The sequence below is a fragment of the Erythrolamprus reginae genome, chromosome 3 (genome assembly GCF_031021105.1).
Source record: "Erythrolamprus reginae isolate rEryReg1 chromosome 3, rEryReg1.hap1, whole genome shotgun sequence".
Classification (NCBI taxonomy): Eukaryota; Metazoa; Chordata; class Lepidosauria; order Squamata; family Dipsadidae; genus Erythrolamprus; species Erythrolamprus reginae.
In genome coordinates, this window is record NC_091952.1 from 212,924,384 (window position 1) to 212,942,847 (window position 18,464).

The following is an 18,464-nucleotide window of genomic DNA, read 5'->3' on the forward strand; positions in this document are numbered from 1 at the left end:
GCACAGTAACAGAGAAGGCATCACCACCTCTCTAGTCCAAACATGTAATTTTTAAAATTTTGTTTTAGTTTGTAGTTTAAATATGATTTACAGTGTTCCCTCGATTTTCGCGGGGGATGCGTTCCGAGACCGCCTGAGAAAGTTGAATTTCCGCGCAGTAGAGATGCGGAAGTAAATACACTATTTTTGGCTATGAACAGTATCCCAAGCCTTCCCTTAACACTTTAAACCCCTGAATTGCAATTTCCCATTCCCTTAGCAACCATTTAGATTATTACTCACCATGTTTATTTATTAAAGTTTATTTTTAAAAATATTTATTAAAGGTAGATGAAAGTTTGGCGATGATATATGACGTCATTAGGTCGGAAAAACCGTGGTATAGGGGGAAAAAACGCAAAGTATTTTTTAATTAATATTTTTGAAAAACCGTGGTATAGACTTTTCGTGAAGTCTGAACCCGCGAAAATCGAGGGAACACTGTATACTCATAATTATTTTGATATCTGCATGTTTTATCACTTTATAAAGCTGTTCAGAGTCACCTCAAACCACAAAATGGGGGACAACTTCAGTATCAGGACCGAGCCATTATTTGATTTTGGAGATTTGGCTGCTGGTTCCATTCAGAGGAAGCAAAACAACTTGTTACTCAAGGTGACATAGAAATTACTATTGTGGCAGGTATTTCTCAGTATATTATTAATGCCAAAGTTTATAGTACTGTTTGCTAATTTTATGACCAATTAATCATACAGAATTTGCACCAGAGGCATAATCCTATGCATGTAAATTTAAATTCTCTGTGCCCACCTCAAGTGACTGTCTTTAATTGTTGCTATAAATCAATAAGATGCTGGGTTAAAATGAAACCAACTGGTATTGAGGTAATGATTTAACATTAAGAGAATAAATTCTAAGGCTACGTAAGGTGAAACCACGCTTACCTCCATGGGAAATGCTTTAAAATTAACTGTGTGTTCTGAGCCACGCTGATTTTCTCTGCCCCAGTGAAATCGAACATTGTGAAGTTCAAATTCATGGCCCCGAGGTAATGGGCCTCCCACCAACACTGGAAAAGAGCACAATACAAATTATAGCAAGTGATATTCATGGCTGGCAATGTTCTAAAACCGCTCTCAACAAACAGTTGGGAAATTGTTTCTCTTGGGGCAAAGGTCAAATGTGAAAACTCCAATGGAGTTCACACTTAACACAGTTGGTGGAGCAATATACTTCATGGATATGCTACAAATAGTATCCAGTTGCATTCTTTTATTTATGCAATGTAACCATTTTTCTTAGTGAAAAATATACATTAAACTGTGTTTATGAAAACAAACTATAGAATAGAATAGAATTTTTATTGGCCAAGTGTGATTGGACACACAAGGAATTTGTCTTGGTGCATATGCTCCCAACGTACATAAAATAAAATATACATTTGTCAAGAATCATGTGGTACAATACTTAATGATTGTCATAGGGGTCAAATAAGCAATGAAAAAGCAATATTAATAAAAATCTTAGGATATACGCAACAAGTTAAAGTCATACAGTCAACATGGGAGAAAATGGGTGATAGGAATGATGAGACAAACTAGTAGAATAGAAGTGCAGATTTAGTAGAAAGTCTGACAGTGTTGAGGGAATTATTTGTTTAATAGAGTGATGGCGTTCGGGGGAAAACTGTTCTTGTGTCTAGTTGTCTTGGTGTGCAGTGCACTGTAGCGACGTTTTGAGGGTAGGAGTTGAAACAGTTTGTGTCCAGGATGTGAGGGGTAAGTAAATATTTTCCCCGCCCTCTTTTTGACTCGTACAGTATACAGGTCCTCAATGGAAGGCAGATTGGCAGCAATTGTTTTTTCTGCAATTCTGATTATCCTCTGAAGTCTGTGTCGGTCCTGTTGGGTTGCAGCACCAAACCAGACAGTTATAGAGGTGCAGCTCCTTGGGCAGTTTGTGCTTCCTGAGCTGGCGCAGAAAGAACATTCTTTGTTGTGCTTTTTTGATGATGTTTTTGATGTTAGGTGACCATTTTAGGTCTTGAGATATGATAGAACCTAGAAATTTGAAGGTCTCTACTGTTGATACTGTGTTGTCTAGTATTGTGAGAGGTGGAAGGGTGGAAGGGTTTCTCTTAAAGTCTACCACCATTTCTACGGTTTTGAGTGTGTTCAGTTCTAGATTGTTCTGGTCACACCACAAGGATAGTTGTTCAACTTCCCATCTGTATGCGGATTCATCGTTGTCTCGAATGAGTCTGATCACTGTTGTATCATCTGCAAACTTCAGTAGTTTAACAGATGGATTGTATGAGATGCAGTCATTAGTGTATAGAGAGAAGAGAAGTGGTGAGAGTACACAGCCTTGGTGGGCACCTGTGCTAATCGTACCTGTATCTGATGTGATTTTTCCTAGCTTCACCTGCTGCTTCCTGTCTGTTAGGAAGCTATACCGTATAAGGGGTCCATGTTTTACTATGTGACAGTTGCCTTGAGACTAGCAATCATGGGCTTTCCCAAAAATGCCCATATAACACCAACACTCCGCAGTCTGCATTGGTTGCCGATCAGTTTCCGGTCATAATTCAAAGTGTTGGTTATGACCTATAAAGCCCTCCATTGCACCGGACCAGATTGTCTCAGGGACCGCCTTCTGCTGCACGAATACCAGCGACCAGTTAGGTCCCACAGAGTGGGCCTTCTCCGGGTCCCGTCAACTAAACAATGTCGGTTGGCGGGGCCCAGGGGAAGAGCCTTCTCTGTGGTGGCCCCGGCCCCCTGGAACCAACTCCCCCCGGAGATTAGAATTGCCCCCACCCTCCTCGCCTTCCGTAAGCTCCTTAAAACCCACCTCTGCCGTCAGGCATGGGGGAACTGAGATACTCTTTCCCCCTAGGCCTTTACAATTTATGCATGGTATGTTTGTTTGTTTGTGTGTATGATTGGTTTTAAAATAAGGGTTTTTTAGTTGTTCTAGTATTGGATTTACATGCTGTTTTTTATTATTGTTGTTAGCCGCCCCGAGTCTACGGAGAGGGGCGGCATACAAATCCAATAAATAAGTAAGTAAGTAAGTAAGTAAATATTTGGCCATTTGAATACAAGAATGAAATAAGTAGTAACAAGCAGCAGCTGGACACACACATTACTGTCACCACAATGTGATTTGTTTGGCTGTAACTTCACATATTGTCTGATTTCAGCAACAGTGGCTCATGCAACCAATTGTAGATAAAACATCAAACGTGAGCTCCATGTGAGAGCCCTGCTAATATGTAACAATGAAGATTGATCAGCTAGTCAAAACTAATTAATATAAAGAGAAGCAACAGCAGGCAAGTAAATATCAAACGCATACATTCATATAAATATACTTGAGAGATACAATGGTACCTCTACTTAAGAACGCCTCTACTTAAGAAAGTTTCTAGATAAGAACCGGGTGTTCAAGATTTTTTTGCCTCTTCTCAAGAACCATTTTCCACTTACAAACCAGAGCCTCTGAAACTGTAACCAGAAAAGGCAGGGAGAAACTTCCGTGGGGCTTCTCTAGGAATCTCCTGGGAGGAAACAGGGCCGGAAAAGGCAGAGAGAAGCCTCTGTTGGGCCTCTCTAGGAATCTCCTGGAAGGAAACAGGGCCGGAAAAGGCGGGGAGAAGCCTCTGTTGGGCCTCTCTAGGAATCTCCTGGGAGGAAACAGGGCCTCCACCCTCCCTGTGGTTTCCCTAATCATATTTGCCTTTACATTGATTCCTATAGGAAAAATTACTTCTTCTTACAAACTTTTCTACTGAAGAACCTGGTCACGGAACGAATTAGGTTCGTAAGTAGAGATACCACTGTATTTTGAAGTATTTTAAGCTGTGTTTTTCCTTTGTGTTAAAACTATATAACAGTAAATGCATGCAAATGTTACAAAACATAAATTAGTGTTCAATTATTTCTTTCCAGCCAGACTCAGAAAAGCAATAGCACTTATATTTAAATACCAATTTGCAGCGCTTTACAACCCACTAAGCAGTTTACAGAGTCAGCATATTTTCCCCAACAATCTGGATTCTCATTTTACTGACCTTGGAAGGATGGAAAGCTAAGTCAACCTTGAGCCTGGTGAGATTCGAACTGCCAAATTGAAGGAAGATGGCAATCAGCAGAAGTAGCTTATAGTACTGCATTCTAACCACTGCACCACCACGGCTCTTATGTTCCTCAAGCTTCTCATTGGAAATTTGGAAAATATTTTTTTAAAACCCATTTTTCATAATATTGTCGATGAAAAATGAGACTGACATTATAAAACAGTATATTTTGAGGTTTTCTGGGGAGTTTATACACACACACAGTTTGTAAGTTTTATTTTTTTTAATTTTAAGCTTGTGGAGTTTTGCTTATTATGAGCATTCTGCATAACTAAAAACAAAATAACTGCCTTTGTTTGATAGATTAATATAGTGTTGAACTTCGTAATCTTACTTCAGCCTGCAAAAGAGAAGGGTCATGGACAAAGCAAAACATTGGTCAGCCTTGGTTCTGGTACATAAAAACATTGCCTTTAGGGCACACAGTTTTGACTCTTTTTTCCTTGAAAGTAAAACCAAAACCCCCCCAAAATCCAGACTGGTAAATTGAAAGGGAATCTCTGAATTTTGAGATCAACAAATGTAGTACATATTTACTTCATATATCATATTGTAATAAGGCCACTCTTTAAAAAATGGGGCAAAATTAAATCCTAAATTTCAAACAGGGATGGGTTGCTGGGGGTTCCAGAGGTTCAGGAGAACCTCTAGCTAAGATTCTGTGCAATTTGGAAAACCCCCAAATCCCACTCCTGGCTAGCCGCACCCACCCTTCCCCTCCCAGGTGTCCCCATGAAGTCCATTTTGGATGCAATTAAGTGCAGGGCATGCACGGAGGCTCAGGGAGGACAAAAAAATGGGCCTAAGGAAAGCCTGAGAAGGCCATCTTTGCCCTCCTGGAGGCTCCAGGAAAGCCTCTGTAGCCCGGGGAGGGCAAAAACACCCTTCTTTGCTGAGGCTGACTAGGCCACACCCACTACGCCCACGCCCATGTACCAACTAGTTCTTATATGGAAAAGTTCGTAAGTAGAGGCATCCTTAGGTAGAGGTACCACTGTATTCCTGAAAGTTCCAATTTATTGCCGGAGCCATCCTGGCACCTATACTGGGAAGCCTAAATCTTGAGTTTCCCACCCAGTTGAAAGTTCACACCCCTTGTTCCCCCAACCACAAACTTGTCATGTTGCCCACTCAGATCAGGCCAGCGTGGCCAGTCCTCCTTCCGCTTCCGCCCAGGTGGGAGGGTATAGGATGTCCTTGAACCCCTCGAAAGAATGCTTTGTGGCTGCATCTGCCCCCTCATGAAAATCACCCCCCCCCCCCCCAAGTTCCCATCAACACCAGGCCTTCTAGAGATAGTGTGGCAAACCGTTGATTTATCACCAACTTCTGCACTGGTTTGACAGTGCCAGCGATCCTTACAGTCACAGTCTGGAAAAAAACTTTAAAGGATTTGCCTTCATCTCTATCCTTCAGTAGGTTTGACATTCCTCCACTTTGACACTAATCCAGTATCTGTACATATGCAACATATAATTTATTTTTAATTCTAATTTTGGAGAATATCTAAAGTGGACTTAAAAACTTTCCTGACTCAAAGCTACAAGTTACCAGGGCAGCATTTCTTCTAATCACAATGAAATTTATTTTTGTCTACACCCAGCTGCCTCAAATCATTTAGAACATTGCCAAGAATATTATAAGCACTAACGTTTTTTGTATATAATCAACTCTGAATGGTTGTTTGTTTAAAATGTATACTAGACAAGGTAATTTTCTGAGCTCTTTTCCATTTGAAAGAGGTATAAGAGTTGTATATTCATATCTCCTATTTGTGCACACATTACACATGTGATATGTTTCCTGCTGGGGTGTGTTCTCATTCCTTTTACTCCCAGCAATTAGCCATCATCTGCTTTTCCAAGCAACCTTTGAGTTACAACAATAGGTAGCTAATATCTCCACGAGGCTCACGGGATGCCTTCTCCATACTGATCACACTTGGATTATGTACATGAAAGCAGAGAAGTAGGAATCCAATGTTCTCTAAACAGGCATTCTAGAGATATATTGAAAGATATATTGAACTATTGTTCATGGTGCTGAAAAGTATGTACAAGTATACAAGTTTAACTGATTAAAAAAAATCAAAGGACATGTGTTTAATATATTTAGAGGCCAACAATTTGGTGAAGGGTAGCTGAAATACTTTGCCCCAGTTTGACAGGGAGAATTAAAATGAAATAAATTAAGACCCCTGAAAATCAATAATGAAAGCCCTGAGCCAATCAGTTATTTGATACATGGAACATCATTTTCTTTCACTCTTATACTATATTACACAACCATAAAATTTCAGTTCCGATACAGTTCAGTTCAGAGTACAGATGAGAGACCTTGGCTCAATCTCCTCAGAAATGATAGAATTAATGATAGAATTAATGCATATGAAAGAAAGGAGGATTCCTATAAACTGGAGCAAGTTCAGAGGAGAATAAAGCTGAAGAGCATAAAGAAAAATTGAGGGGAAAATCAATACCTTACAGCAGAGGTCCCCTAACTTGGCAAGTTTAAGACTTGTGGACTTCAACTCCCAGAATTCTTTAGCCAGCTATACTGGCTGGAGAATTCTGGGAGTTGAAGTCCACAAGTCTTAAAATTGCCAAGTTTGAAGACCTCTCTGCCTTACAGCAATATGAAAACAGAAGGAGAATTTTATGACATTGCTCATGTACATAAAGGAATTTTGTACAAACAAAGATTCCAATCCCTCAGAATGCAGATCATGAAATTCATTTGAGTTAGAGAAAAACAGACAGTGAATGAATGTTAGGAAGAAATTTCCTCTCCGTTAAGAACAATTGGACACTGGAACCAATTACCAGGAGTGTCCTCTACTTCCAGGACGGATTCAAAGAAAGCCCAGATAACTCTCTGACAGATTAGTTTACATTATTACTGTGAGCAGTAGAATTAATTATAAATTCAGTTCTCTGATTCAAATCAGGGGTGAAATGCTACTAGTTCATGCCGCCTTCGCCCTAACCGATAGTAAACAATGCTACTGGTTCACAGACCGGTAGTAAAAAAATACTAAAAAAAGGTTGTGGTTGTTGTTTTAAAAAAGTTCCAATTATCGCAGGCCACACAGCTGATCTTTGGAACTTTTTTCCCCCCTCTGAAGCCTGCTAGGCGAAAAACAGGGAGTGGGGGGGAAGGAAGGAAGGAAGGAAGGAGGGAGGGAGGAAGGGAGGAAGGAAGGAAGGAAGGAAGGGGGAGGGAAAGGAAGGACTACTAATCTGTCACAGGATGAAGCTTCAGAGGATAATCTAGGGCTAGAAGGGACCTGGAGGACATCTAGCCTAACCCTGCTCCAGCAGGACAGTTTTAAAGTAAGAGTCTGTCTTTTAATACCCCAGTCACATGACTACATAGCGACGCCCACTCAGTCACATGACCCCACCAATCCAAGCCCACAAAACCGATAGGAAATTTTTTTAGATTTCACCACTGATTCAAATAGAATATTTCTCAATATGTTGCTACTATTGATAGTAATGAGAAGTAACATACAGTAATTTTAAAATGAAACAATGGGTGCTGGTATTAACTTATCCTAAAGCAAACAAAGGAAGTAACTAGTGAAGAAAGCATACTTGATTTGGTCTTCAAGAGGATCTGAATTGAGTGTCCGTCATTGAGGATCTCACAATCACGGCATACAACATAATTTGGTGATAAGTGTGCTTCCAATAACAATGGGTCATATTTGGCCTCTCTTGAATTCAAATTAATAGGAGATTGATATTCCCCATTTGCATCAGGAAAGATTAGCCCCCACTCAACTCCTGAAAAAGAGAATAACACATTTCATTGAAATGAAAGTTAATCGTTTATCTATATGCTCTTAGAAAAATAGACTGTGACAAGATTTATCCTTTTTCAAAGTCTGTTGAAGATAATTTTCATAAGATCAGAAGTAAACAGTCTGACATCAGACTAGTCCAAACAAGAGCAGATGGAAACTATCCCTCCCATGCGAATACGAGTAGTTATATTAGTTACACCAGAGGCAAAAAGAGCAACACAAGAATTTAACCTTGTACTGTATTTCATTATCAATAGGGCTTGCAGTTGAAGCCTAGCAGTCACTAGATTTATATAGCTTCACTAGCTTCTACTTTTTCCAGATCACATTATCAAAAGAAGTGGAACAAAATCCCTAAGAAAATGAACCAAAATTATTTACACATATCACACTTCAAGACAGGGTCAAAATATTAACTATTTAATTAACTATTCAATGATCCAGAGGACTACTTCTTTATATGCAAATTGAAGCTTCCAAGTTATGGTTCCTATAAGAGCTTCAACATTTAGAAAGATTGCATTTTCCATCTGCTCAACACCAGCAATAAACAATGTATACCCACATATTCACGAAGATGCTTTTTCAAAAATGGTTGTCTAATGCAGTGCTTATTATTTATTTTGTGTTATCCCCCCCTCCCAAGAAGAAGTAAACATTTTGCACACCCCCAAATCTCCAATCTGGGCCCCAATGGAATTGTAGTGTTAATATTTATTATTTTACTTATTATAAACTGCAAGCAAACTATTGGCTGGGGAAGACTGTTCAACCTATTTACCTGGAAGTAAGTCACACTGAACTCAGTGGAACCTGTTTTCGGTTAGGCAGGCATAGGCTACCGTGGTTAGTGCCCTCTTTTGACATGGGGCCAGGGCAGCTTAAGTTCATGGCTACCGCGGCGCCCGCCGAGAAAAACAAGAACGCATGCAGCTGTCCTGCCCCAACTGGCCGCCTTCTCTTCCAGGCTTGGAGCAGTGTGCAAGTGGGAAAACACTCCCCATCCGGGGTAATCGATTGAGAGGGACCATGCATGTTCTCCGGGATCATACGTGCACCCCTGCCATTGCTCTGCACTCCTCCAGGGAGGTGCGCCCCACTATTTGACAAGGACTGGTCTAATGCAAAGATGTGTTTAATATCTCATCCTCTTTGGACCAGCAGATCAAGCCAAATATTTATTCTTAAGAATATTAAATATACCATAATATAAAAATGCCAAAGATTTCTTTAGGGAAAATAAAACTATGTGACCTCTTCTCATTTTCAATTTCTATTATCATAACCATTGATCAGAATTTTTTATATTAAGTTTGACTGAGGTACAAGTTGAAGACCAGATTGGCATGACCATCATTTATGTATTCAATTTTATTTATGTATTCAATTTTTATGCCGCCCTTCTCCTTAGACTCAGGGCGGCTTACAACATGTTAACAATAGCACTTTTTAACAGAGCCAGCATATTGCCCCCACAATCCGGGTCCTCATTTGATGAACATAGAATAAGCTAACTACAGAAGAGTATATTTTCTGACATGCAATAACTTAACAGAGATCTACAAGTAAAATTCCAGCAGGTATGTTAAACAGGAGCCAGCCAAAGAATCCTAAAGTAACATTATAATAACACATGATCTGCTAATTCCTTCTATTTTAAGTCATAAAAATGTCATTCAGGTATAAAAACTGGAAATCGAGATTTTTAAGATAAAGTTTGCTAAGCCTGAGTAAAAGGCATGAAACATCACAAAACAGGGAATAAATGTAAGTTGATTAAAACTCTTTTTTTAGAATAAAGGGATTAAATTCCTGTTTAACATCTTATTTATTTATTTATTACTTAGATTTGTATGCCGCCCCTCTCGGAAGACTCTTCTCAAAGGTGTTTTTTTTCAAAAGGCAACTAGATTTTCTTGTTCCCACTCTCCATGAAAACATTTCTCTTCTCATCCAGGAAGCATCTTCTGTTTTTCAAGGAAAACAAACCAAGAAAGTCCAGTTGCCTTTTGAAAACAACCTTTGGGAAATCTATGACCTGGATGTTGAGAATTTCCATAAATGTTTAATGTCTTGATTTCACTAACTAACCTTTCTAGTTTCGTATAATGCTTCCTTCCCATCATCTCAGAAAAAATGTAAATTTTTAATTTTTCACCACAATCACATGAACAACATCCATTGAAAGAGAGAAGCAACCTGGAATTAAGGAGAAACCTCCGAACAGTGAGAACAATCAACCAGTGGAACAGCTTGCCACCAGAAATCATGGGCGCCCCATCACTGAAGGTTTTTAAGAAGAGACTGGATAGCCACTTGTCTGCAATAGTGTAGATTCTCCTGCTTGAGCAGGGGGCTGGACTAGAAGACCTCTAAGGTCCCTTCTAGGTCTATTCCTGCATGCACACACAATTTTTCACTTAATATCCAGCCCGAAAAAGAATCTTGAGCCCCTAATAAATACACATTGCCTGCAATTTTTGGTTTTACTGTACCTCCAAACAAAACCCCTCGCTTTGGGATTCAGCTGGCTTCACTCGGCAACCTTTGGTTCTTCCTTGAAAGAAAATTGCTTTATTGAACACCCCGGACACCATCTAATAATGAATGAAAATATTATATATACTGTTCAAAAAAATAAAGGGAACACTTAAAGAACAGAATATAACTCCAAGTAAATCAGACTTCTGTGAAATCAAACTGTCTACTTAGGCCAGTGTTTCCAAAACTTGGCAACTGGAAGATATCTGGTCGTTGAAGTCCAAATATCTTCAAGTTGCCAAGGTTGGGAAACATTGACTTAGGCAGCAACACTGACTGACAATCAATTTCATCTGCTGTTGTGCATATTCAACTTTGTACAGAACAAAATATGAGAATATTTCATTCATTCAGATCTAGGATGTGTTCTTTGAGTGTTCCCGTTATTTATTTTTTTGAGCAGTGTATATAAAAAAAAACCCTAGAGACTTTCAAGAAAAGACTGGACTGCTATTGGACTAGATATATATATATATATATCTAGTCCAATATTTTATATATCTTTTCTCCCATCCATATATCCTTCCTCTACTCTCCATTGATGTATTCTATTCTCATATCTCTTCTTCTATCCCTTCCCTGATATTTACTACTACACGTTTTTATTCTCCTTAACTTTCAATTTGTATTGGACAAAATAAATAAATAAAAATAAAGTGTGATGTCGGGTCTGCTCCATCAGCAGGGGGTTGGACTAGATGACCTACAAGGTCCCTTCCAACTCTAATAATAAAATTTAAAAAAATAAAAATATTACTTGCCCATATTGATGGGGGGGGGGAGAACAAGAGCCAGGATGGGTTTTACTTTGCTTTCCGTCTTCTCCAACTCCCTCCCATTCCTCCGACTGGTACCAGGTCACAAACTGGACCCAGCCACCACCGCCTGCTTACCTTCCTCGTAGCCCCAATCCACGCTCTCCTCTCTCTCGCCGGCTTGCCCCGATTCTTCCATGGAGCTGCCAGTTTTGTTGCTTTTTTCTTTCCGCGCTTGGCAAGACCCCTGCGCGGAAGCCGCCTCTCCCACCTGGCGGTCGCCTGAACCGAAAGCAGAAGCCGGCGCTTTCTTGGCGAACTGCTAGGCTGGGACTTACGTGAAGACGGGGCAACTTGGCTGCGGGGAGACACGTGTTCAGAAGGCGGCGCCTCTCTTTGAGACGGCGCGGTTTGTTACTGGCGGCCAACTAGCTGTGTCTGCACGGTTGCTTAGGTTAAGGCGGCGTTAAAAGAAAAAAATGTCTGTGTCAGAAGATCGATGAGGTAAAGCGATGGAGCCTAGAAAATGTGGTGGAAAGGAAGTTGGATCCGTAGTGAATCAATTACGAGAGTTTTTTTTAAAAAAAAAATTTTAAACCCCTTGTTTTCCCCTTGGTCTTCCCTATTCCAGGAATGTTTATAGCTGACACTTAAATTGGAACAGAGCAAAGTTCATTTTTCACGCTCAGAAATATTACTAGTCTTTTAAACTACAGCCTATCTTCAATTCTAATTTCAGTGGTCAGGAATACCGGTTCTCCCCGAATTCAAAAGAATAAGTTTGTAAAAACCTGAATGACAAAAAGAGAAAGCTGGCAGCATTTGATAAATTATTTCACCCTGATTTAAAGAAATTAAGATTTGAAAATATGAATATTAGAAATTGGAGAAAATGTGTATTTTGAATTATTGTTCTTCTCTTCTTTTTTTTCTTTTAGATTGAATTAGTCTTTCTTTTGTTTTTAGATATAATTTAGCTTTTCGATTATGAATTTATTATATAAGATGCTTTTAGATACACCGTTAGAGGTTGATATTCAATTTAATTCAATTCAATTTATTAGATTTGTATGCCGCCTCTCTCCGAAGACTCGGGGCGGCTCACAACAATAATAAAAACAATATTCCAGCGAAAACAAATCTAATATTAAAAAGCACATAAAACCCTATCATATTTAAAAAAGCAAACAACATATACATACCCAAACATAAATATAAAAAAGCCTGGGGGAAAGGTGTCTCAACTCCCCCATGCCTGGCGGTATAGATGGGTCTTGAGTAATTTACGAAAGACAAGGAGTGTGGGGGTAGTTCTAATATCGGGGGAGTTGATTCCAGAGGGCTGGGGCTGCCACAGAGAAGGCTCTTCCCCTGGGGCCCGCCAAACGACATTGTTTGGTGGACGGGACCCGGAGAAAGCCAACTCTATGGGACCTTATCGGTCGCTGGGATTCGTGCGGTAGAAGGCGGTTCCGGAGGTACTCTGGTCCAATGCCATGCAGGGCTTTAAAGGTCATAACCAACACTTTGAATTGTGACCAGAAACTGATCGGCAGCCAATGCAGGCCACGGAGTGTTGCAGAAACGTGGGCGAATCTAGAAAGCCCCACGATGGCTCTTGCAGCCGCGTTCTGCACGATCTGAAGTTTCCGAACACTTTTCAGAGGTAGCCCCATGTAGAGAGCATTGCAGTAATCGAACTTCGAGGTGATGAGGGCATGAGCAACTGTGAGCAGTGACTCCCTGTCCAAATAGGACCTGGGCAAACGCCCTCCTCGCCACAGCCGAAAGATGATGTTCCAATGATATGTATGTTTTCATTTATGTTTTAAGGTGCAGAAAAATAAAAAAACATACCTCTCCCCCCAGGGGTGGGCTACTGCCCAGATGGGGGGAACACAGTGGTGTAGCAAAAATGGAGCTCCACCCCAGATCACCCAATTTGCACTGAAAGATGTTGAAAGTTTAACTGGAAGGCCCATTTTTTTGTTCTCCCCAAGCTCCAAAGCCTTTCTAGAAGCCTGGGGGGAACAAAAATTGCCTTCACACACACCCCTGGAGGCCCTCCAGAGGCCATAAATGGCCCATTTCCCAATTTGAAAGGGGAGGCCATTTTTGCTTTCTCTAGGCTCCTAGAAAGGCTCTGAAGCCTGGGGGGAGGGGAAAAAGAAAAAGGAAATTCCGGTTCAAATGGAAGTCGGCAAATGGAACGTTTCCTGCCTCCGGAGTGGGGAAAAGGCCGTTTTCACCCTCCTTGAGCAAAAAATGGGCCTTCCCCATCCCCTCTGGAAGCTGAAACCAGGCTGTTACCCAACTCCCAGATGGACCCAAAAGATTCGAAAATCAGCTGGCCAGCGCACACTTGTGCATTGGACCTGAGCTCGCATGCCCGATATCGCTCCATGTGCCACTTGCTATAGATTCGCCATTATGGATATATACTTTTGGGTTTTTTTTACCTAAGTGTAGGACTTTACTTTTCTCTACATTGAATTTCATTTTGTTAGATAGGGCCAAGCTCAAGTCTGTCAAGATCCATCTGGATCTTGAGCCTATCTTCTAGGGTGTTAGCTATTCCTGCCAGCTTAATGTCATCTGCAAATTTGGTAAGCTCTCCTTCTATTCCCACATCTAAGTCGTTTATGAAGATATTGAAGAGTACTGGGGCTAAGACAGAGCCTTGTGGTACACAAGATCAAAAGTGATGAGATCTTCACAATACTGAGTCAATTAAGTAAAGGATAATAATAAAAGATATGAAGTGACAGAATGTCTACAATACAATATCTTTACAGGATAGAAAGAGAACAAATTATAGAGGAAGGTAAAATGGGAAAACGTAAATAAATCAAGATTTATCGCAATGAAACTGTCACCATCAGACATTAGAAGATAATCAACCTAATTAAATTAATTCAAAGACCAGATGGGATTCTTGAAAGAATTAGGGTAACTCATTCACTCATTCAACTTTAATTGTTCTTACCTTTGAAAAACTGTTCATACACCAGAGAAACGGCAAAATCAAGAAAGACATGCAAATGCTAGAATAAGATTTATTACAGCTCAGTATATTTAGAAAGGAATAAAACAAAGTATGGGATTAAGTCTCATATTTAAGAAGATGTGTGATTGGTGTTGTATACATGCATATAATTGTGTGCATGCATGCATACATATTTTTGTGTATTTACATTTGAGATGTATAGATATATACTGGCACATTTAAGGTGTCTGTCTATCTGTCAGTCTTTCTATCTTGTCCTGCATGTAAACTCAGGTACAATTGTTCAATAAATATCACAAGAACTCACTTTATAATGTTTATTTAAATATTTGTGCTTAGAATTGTTTAGGTACAAATTGCACACAGTTGACATTGAGCCTTTTTTTTTTTTTTGGTAGCAACATTACAAAAGAATCACTCATCCTTCACCTCACAAGACTAATGGGGCAGCGAAGGGAACTTGGCTGGAGCATAGCAAGTGCTATAGGCAAACAAATACAGGTCATGAATAGAAGACATAAAGTCTCCGTATAAATGATGTCGCTATAACCTGTGACACGTTGAGGAATGTGCAAAGGACCAATTAAAGGAGATGTGATTGCATAGGGCCACAATGGCCTCTAAAGGATAATGAACAAATAAAAATATCTGATCCTTCAGGAGAAAAATGAAAAGCCAATATCCAAAGATTGTGATTTCCTATCTCCATTTGACAGGAATGACTATTCCACAATAACCCCAAAGCAGTTACAGTTAGACCCTAATAGGAGGCATACAGTATCTTTAACATACAGTGATACCTTGTCTTACAAACTTAATTGGTTCCGGGACGAGGTTCTTAAGGTGAAAAGTTTGTAAGACGAAACAGTGTTTCCCATAGAAATCAATGGAAAAGCGATTAATGCGTGCAAGCCCAAAATTCACCCCTTTTGCCAGCTGAAGCGCCCATTTTGGCACTGCTGGGATTCCGCTGAGGCTCCCCTCCATAGGAAACTCCACCTCCAGACTTCTGTGTTTTTGCGATGCTGCAGGGGAATCCCAGCATCGCAAAAACAAGCGCTTCGCTGGCAACGGAAGTCCGGAGGTAGGGTTTCCCATGGAGGGGAGCCTCAGGGGAATCCCAGCAGCGCAAAAAAAAGGTGCTTCGCTGGCAACGGGAGTCCAGAGGCGGGGCATCCCAGCGGCGGCGGTGGGCTTGTAAGGTGAAAATAGTTTGTAAGAAGAGGCAAAAAAATCTTAAACCCCGTGTTTGTATCTCGAAAAGTTTGTATGATGAGGCGTTTGTAAGATGAGGTATCACTGTATTTAGCTTTAGATTATCTTTGAAAAAGTTTTGGTAAGAGTTTTTGACTTTTCCACAGTCAGATATTTTACATGCAGTGCCATTCTCCATCCCATAAAAAAATAGTTCATATATGAATATAAAGAGGATTCCCTTAGATAGATCTACATAATATAAAGTGTAACACAATTCTCACATTGAACACCTTATCAACAGACTTGTTTTTGAATACACACACAAACAAAATTGCAGAAGAGCATTTTTGTGCAAAATATAAGTCCAAGAAAAAGAACCCAATTATTTTCATCTAAACAAGTGTCCAATGAATTACTGTAAATGAAACAAAACATTTTACAGTGATAATTGAAAGATGAGGAAGAAATTATTAAATAAATAAATGTGCTAATCGCTGCCCTACTCAAAACATTTATCACACTATAATGCAAGTGCGTGCTGGTTCCACAATAAATATGGCTTACATTTTACTCTCAATAATTATTGGATTTCTTCTTTGCAGATTTCCTTGTTTTTCAGTAAACTTAGCTTACCTAGAATTGTATCTTTCAATCACTGCCTGCAGGGCTTTTAATCCTAGTACCAGCTGAGAGAAGAATGAAAATGTAATTATGAACAAAAGGAATGAAAGGAGTTTCATCAATGGAACTAGTTTCAGTTCAGAATTATAATATTTCTTTATACATTACGGCATATTTTTTTCTGGTTCTTTTTTAACGACTTTTTTCATGAACTTCTGAGGGGTTTTATCTCTTCATTGTAGATGGTGTTTATGTAACAATTTTTTGAATCTTGTAAAGCTGGAAATTCATTCTTCAGTTTTGCCTCAGTGCACAGTGATAATGGAATAATCATAAATTAGTTCTGGGGAAATTGTGCATGAATTTCAAATGAATATTTTTAGGGGAAAATTCTCATATTGAATAATTGAATAGATTGGCACGACCGAGACAAGACAGTACAGAAAAAATGAGTAGGCCATTTGGAAATGCAAAAACGAATAAGAATGTGATTGGTGAGTATCTGCTTATAAAAAGGATTACGAAGTTAAGTGTATTTGTATGAACATAAGTCTAAAATATGATTTTAAAAAAAGAAAGAGAAAGCTCAGGGATAATGAAAGGTTCTGAATGTGGACATGTTGTCTTTAAACTGTGCATTGATGGTTAATTTAGAATTTGCAGGACAAATACCAAATAACAAGAACATTAAGGGATATGACAATATGGAACTAAATTTTGAAAAACATTTATTAAAAAATTTGCCTTCAACATACAGTACTTGGAAGAATAGCACAAAACAGCTGGGTGAGCCCAAATGGTGGGGAAGATTTCCAGAACGCAATTCAGGAGAAGCTGGGAAAAAGGAATAAATTTTATAACCCTTTTTTGCTATTTCACCACCCTTTGGAATTCCACCTCAGTTATGGGATTATTGATAAAGGGAAATTAGTGTTTATATTAACTTGGAGTACTGTGGAGTACTGCACACCGCACCTCAAGAAGGATATAATGGAACTGGAAAGGTGCAAAAAAGGGCAAGAAGAATGATAAAGGAAATGGAGCGCCTCCCTTATGATACCAGGTTACAACGCCTTGGTCTCTTCAGCCTTGAAAGACGGTGTTTAAGGGGTGACTTGATCGAAGTGTATAAAATCATGCATGGGATAGAAAAGGTGGATAGAGAAAAGTTGTTTTTTCTATCACACAATACTAGGACAAGGGGGCACTCCCTAAAGCTCATAGGTAAGAAAGTGAAGACAAATCAAGGGAAATATTTCTTCACCCAGAGGGTCATTGGTTTATGGAATTCACTTCCAGAAGAGGTCGTGACAGCTGTCAGCCTTGATAGCTTCAAGGCAGGATTAGACAGATTCATGGATGCCAAGTGTATCGATGGTTATTGAAACGGATGTCCATGTACCGCCTCTATGTTGGTTGAGGCAGGCAGGATTCCCTTGAGTACCACTTGTTGGGGAACAAGGGAAAGGGAGGGTCTTGCCTTCTCTTTCTGCTCAAGATCCCCATGGACAATTGGTGGGCCACTCTGTGACACAGAATACTGGACTCGATGGGCTTTGGCCTGATTCAGCATGGCTCTTCTTATGTTCTTATTCACTGGAGGGAAAGATTACAAAAGAGTTAGCAAGCACATAATAGGAAATCCACATTGAGAGAGATACCTTACAGCTGTTTAGGAGGCTACAGGACCACTGCATCTGTTATAAGTTTGAAACATGGTTATAATTTTGAAACATGGTTGTATGTAGTTTTGACATATTGGTTGTAACTTTGAACCATTGTTAAGTGGCCTGGTGTTTTTCAAGGACTACCCATAATTTAAAACAACCTTGTGTAAAAGTAGACATATTTGTTGCTACGCAAATTTTCTGACTATCCAGCATCCAAGACTGCTGCATCCATTCCTCCGTCCAAAGTGGCTTTGGAAAACAATTCCCTTGGACTTTGTTGGTAGTGTAACACAGATCATAGGCTGTGATCTGTGATCACAGATCATGCATTCTGATTAAGTTGACCTTTCTTTAAAATGGCTAATTGTCCTTACCTCCACTATGATAGCCCGGGGTGGCGCAGCAGGTAGAGTGCTGTACTGCAGACCACTGAAGCTGACTTGTAGATCTGAAGGTCAGCGGTTCAAATCTCATCACCGGCTCAAGCTTGACTCAGCCTTCCATCCTTCCGAGGTGGGTAAAATGAGGACCCGGATTGTGGGGGCAATAGCCTAATTGTTAAAAAAGTGCTATTGCTAACATGTTGTAAGCCACCCTGAGTCTAAGGAGAAGGGCGGCATAAAAATCAAATAAATAAATAAAATAAATAAAATAATATAAAATAAAATAAATAAATAAATAAATCTGTTTATTTGCCTGTTCTCCTGAAACCGCTGTCTTT

The 18,464-nt window shown here is 39.7% G+C and overlaps 1 protein-coding gene across 2 annotated transcripts in view; it reads right to left on the reverse strand.

The window, feature by feature from the left end:
• The window catches only part of CA8 (carbonic anhydrase 8), a 53,410-nt gene extending 41,848 nt beyond the window's left edge, over positions 1-11,562 (reverse strand). The window contains exons 1-3 of one of the 2 annotated variants that reach the window (XM_070747804.1): positions 11,387-11,562; positions 7,741-7,932; positions 948-1,072 (exon numbers count right to left, since the gene is read on the reverse strand). In XM_070747804.1, coding sequence (XP_070603905.1) covers positions 948-1,072; positions 7,741-7,932; positions 11,387-11,447 — 378 coding nt within the window. In that variant the 5' untranslated portion in view covers positions 11,448-11,562. The remainder of the gene's footprint in view (positions 1-947; positions 1,073-7,740; positions 7,933-11,386) is intronic. The other variant, XM_070747803.1, reaches the window with a different exon arrangement.
• Positions 11,563-18,464: the final 6,902 nt, after the last annotated feature.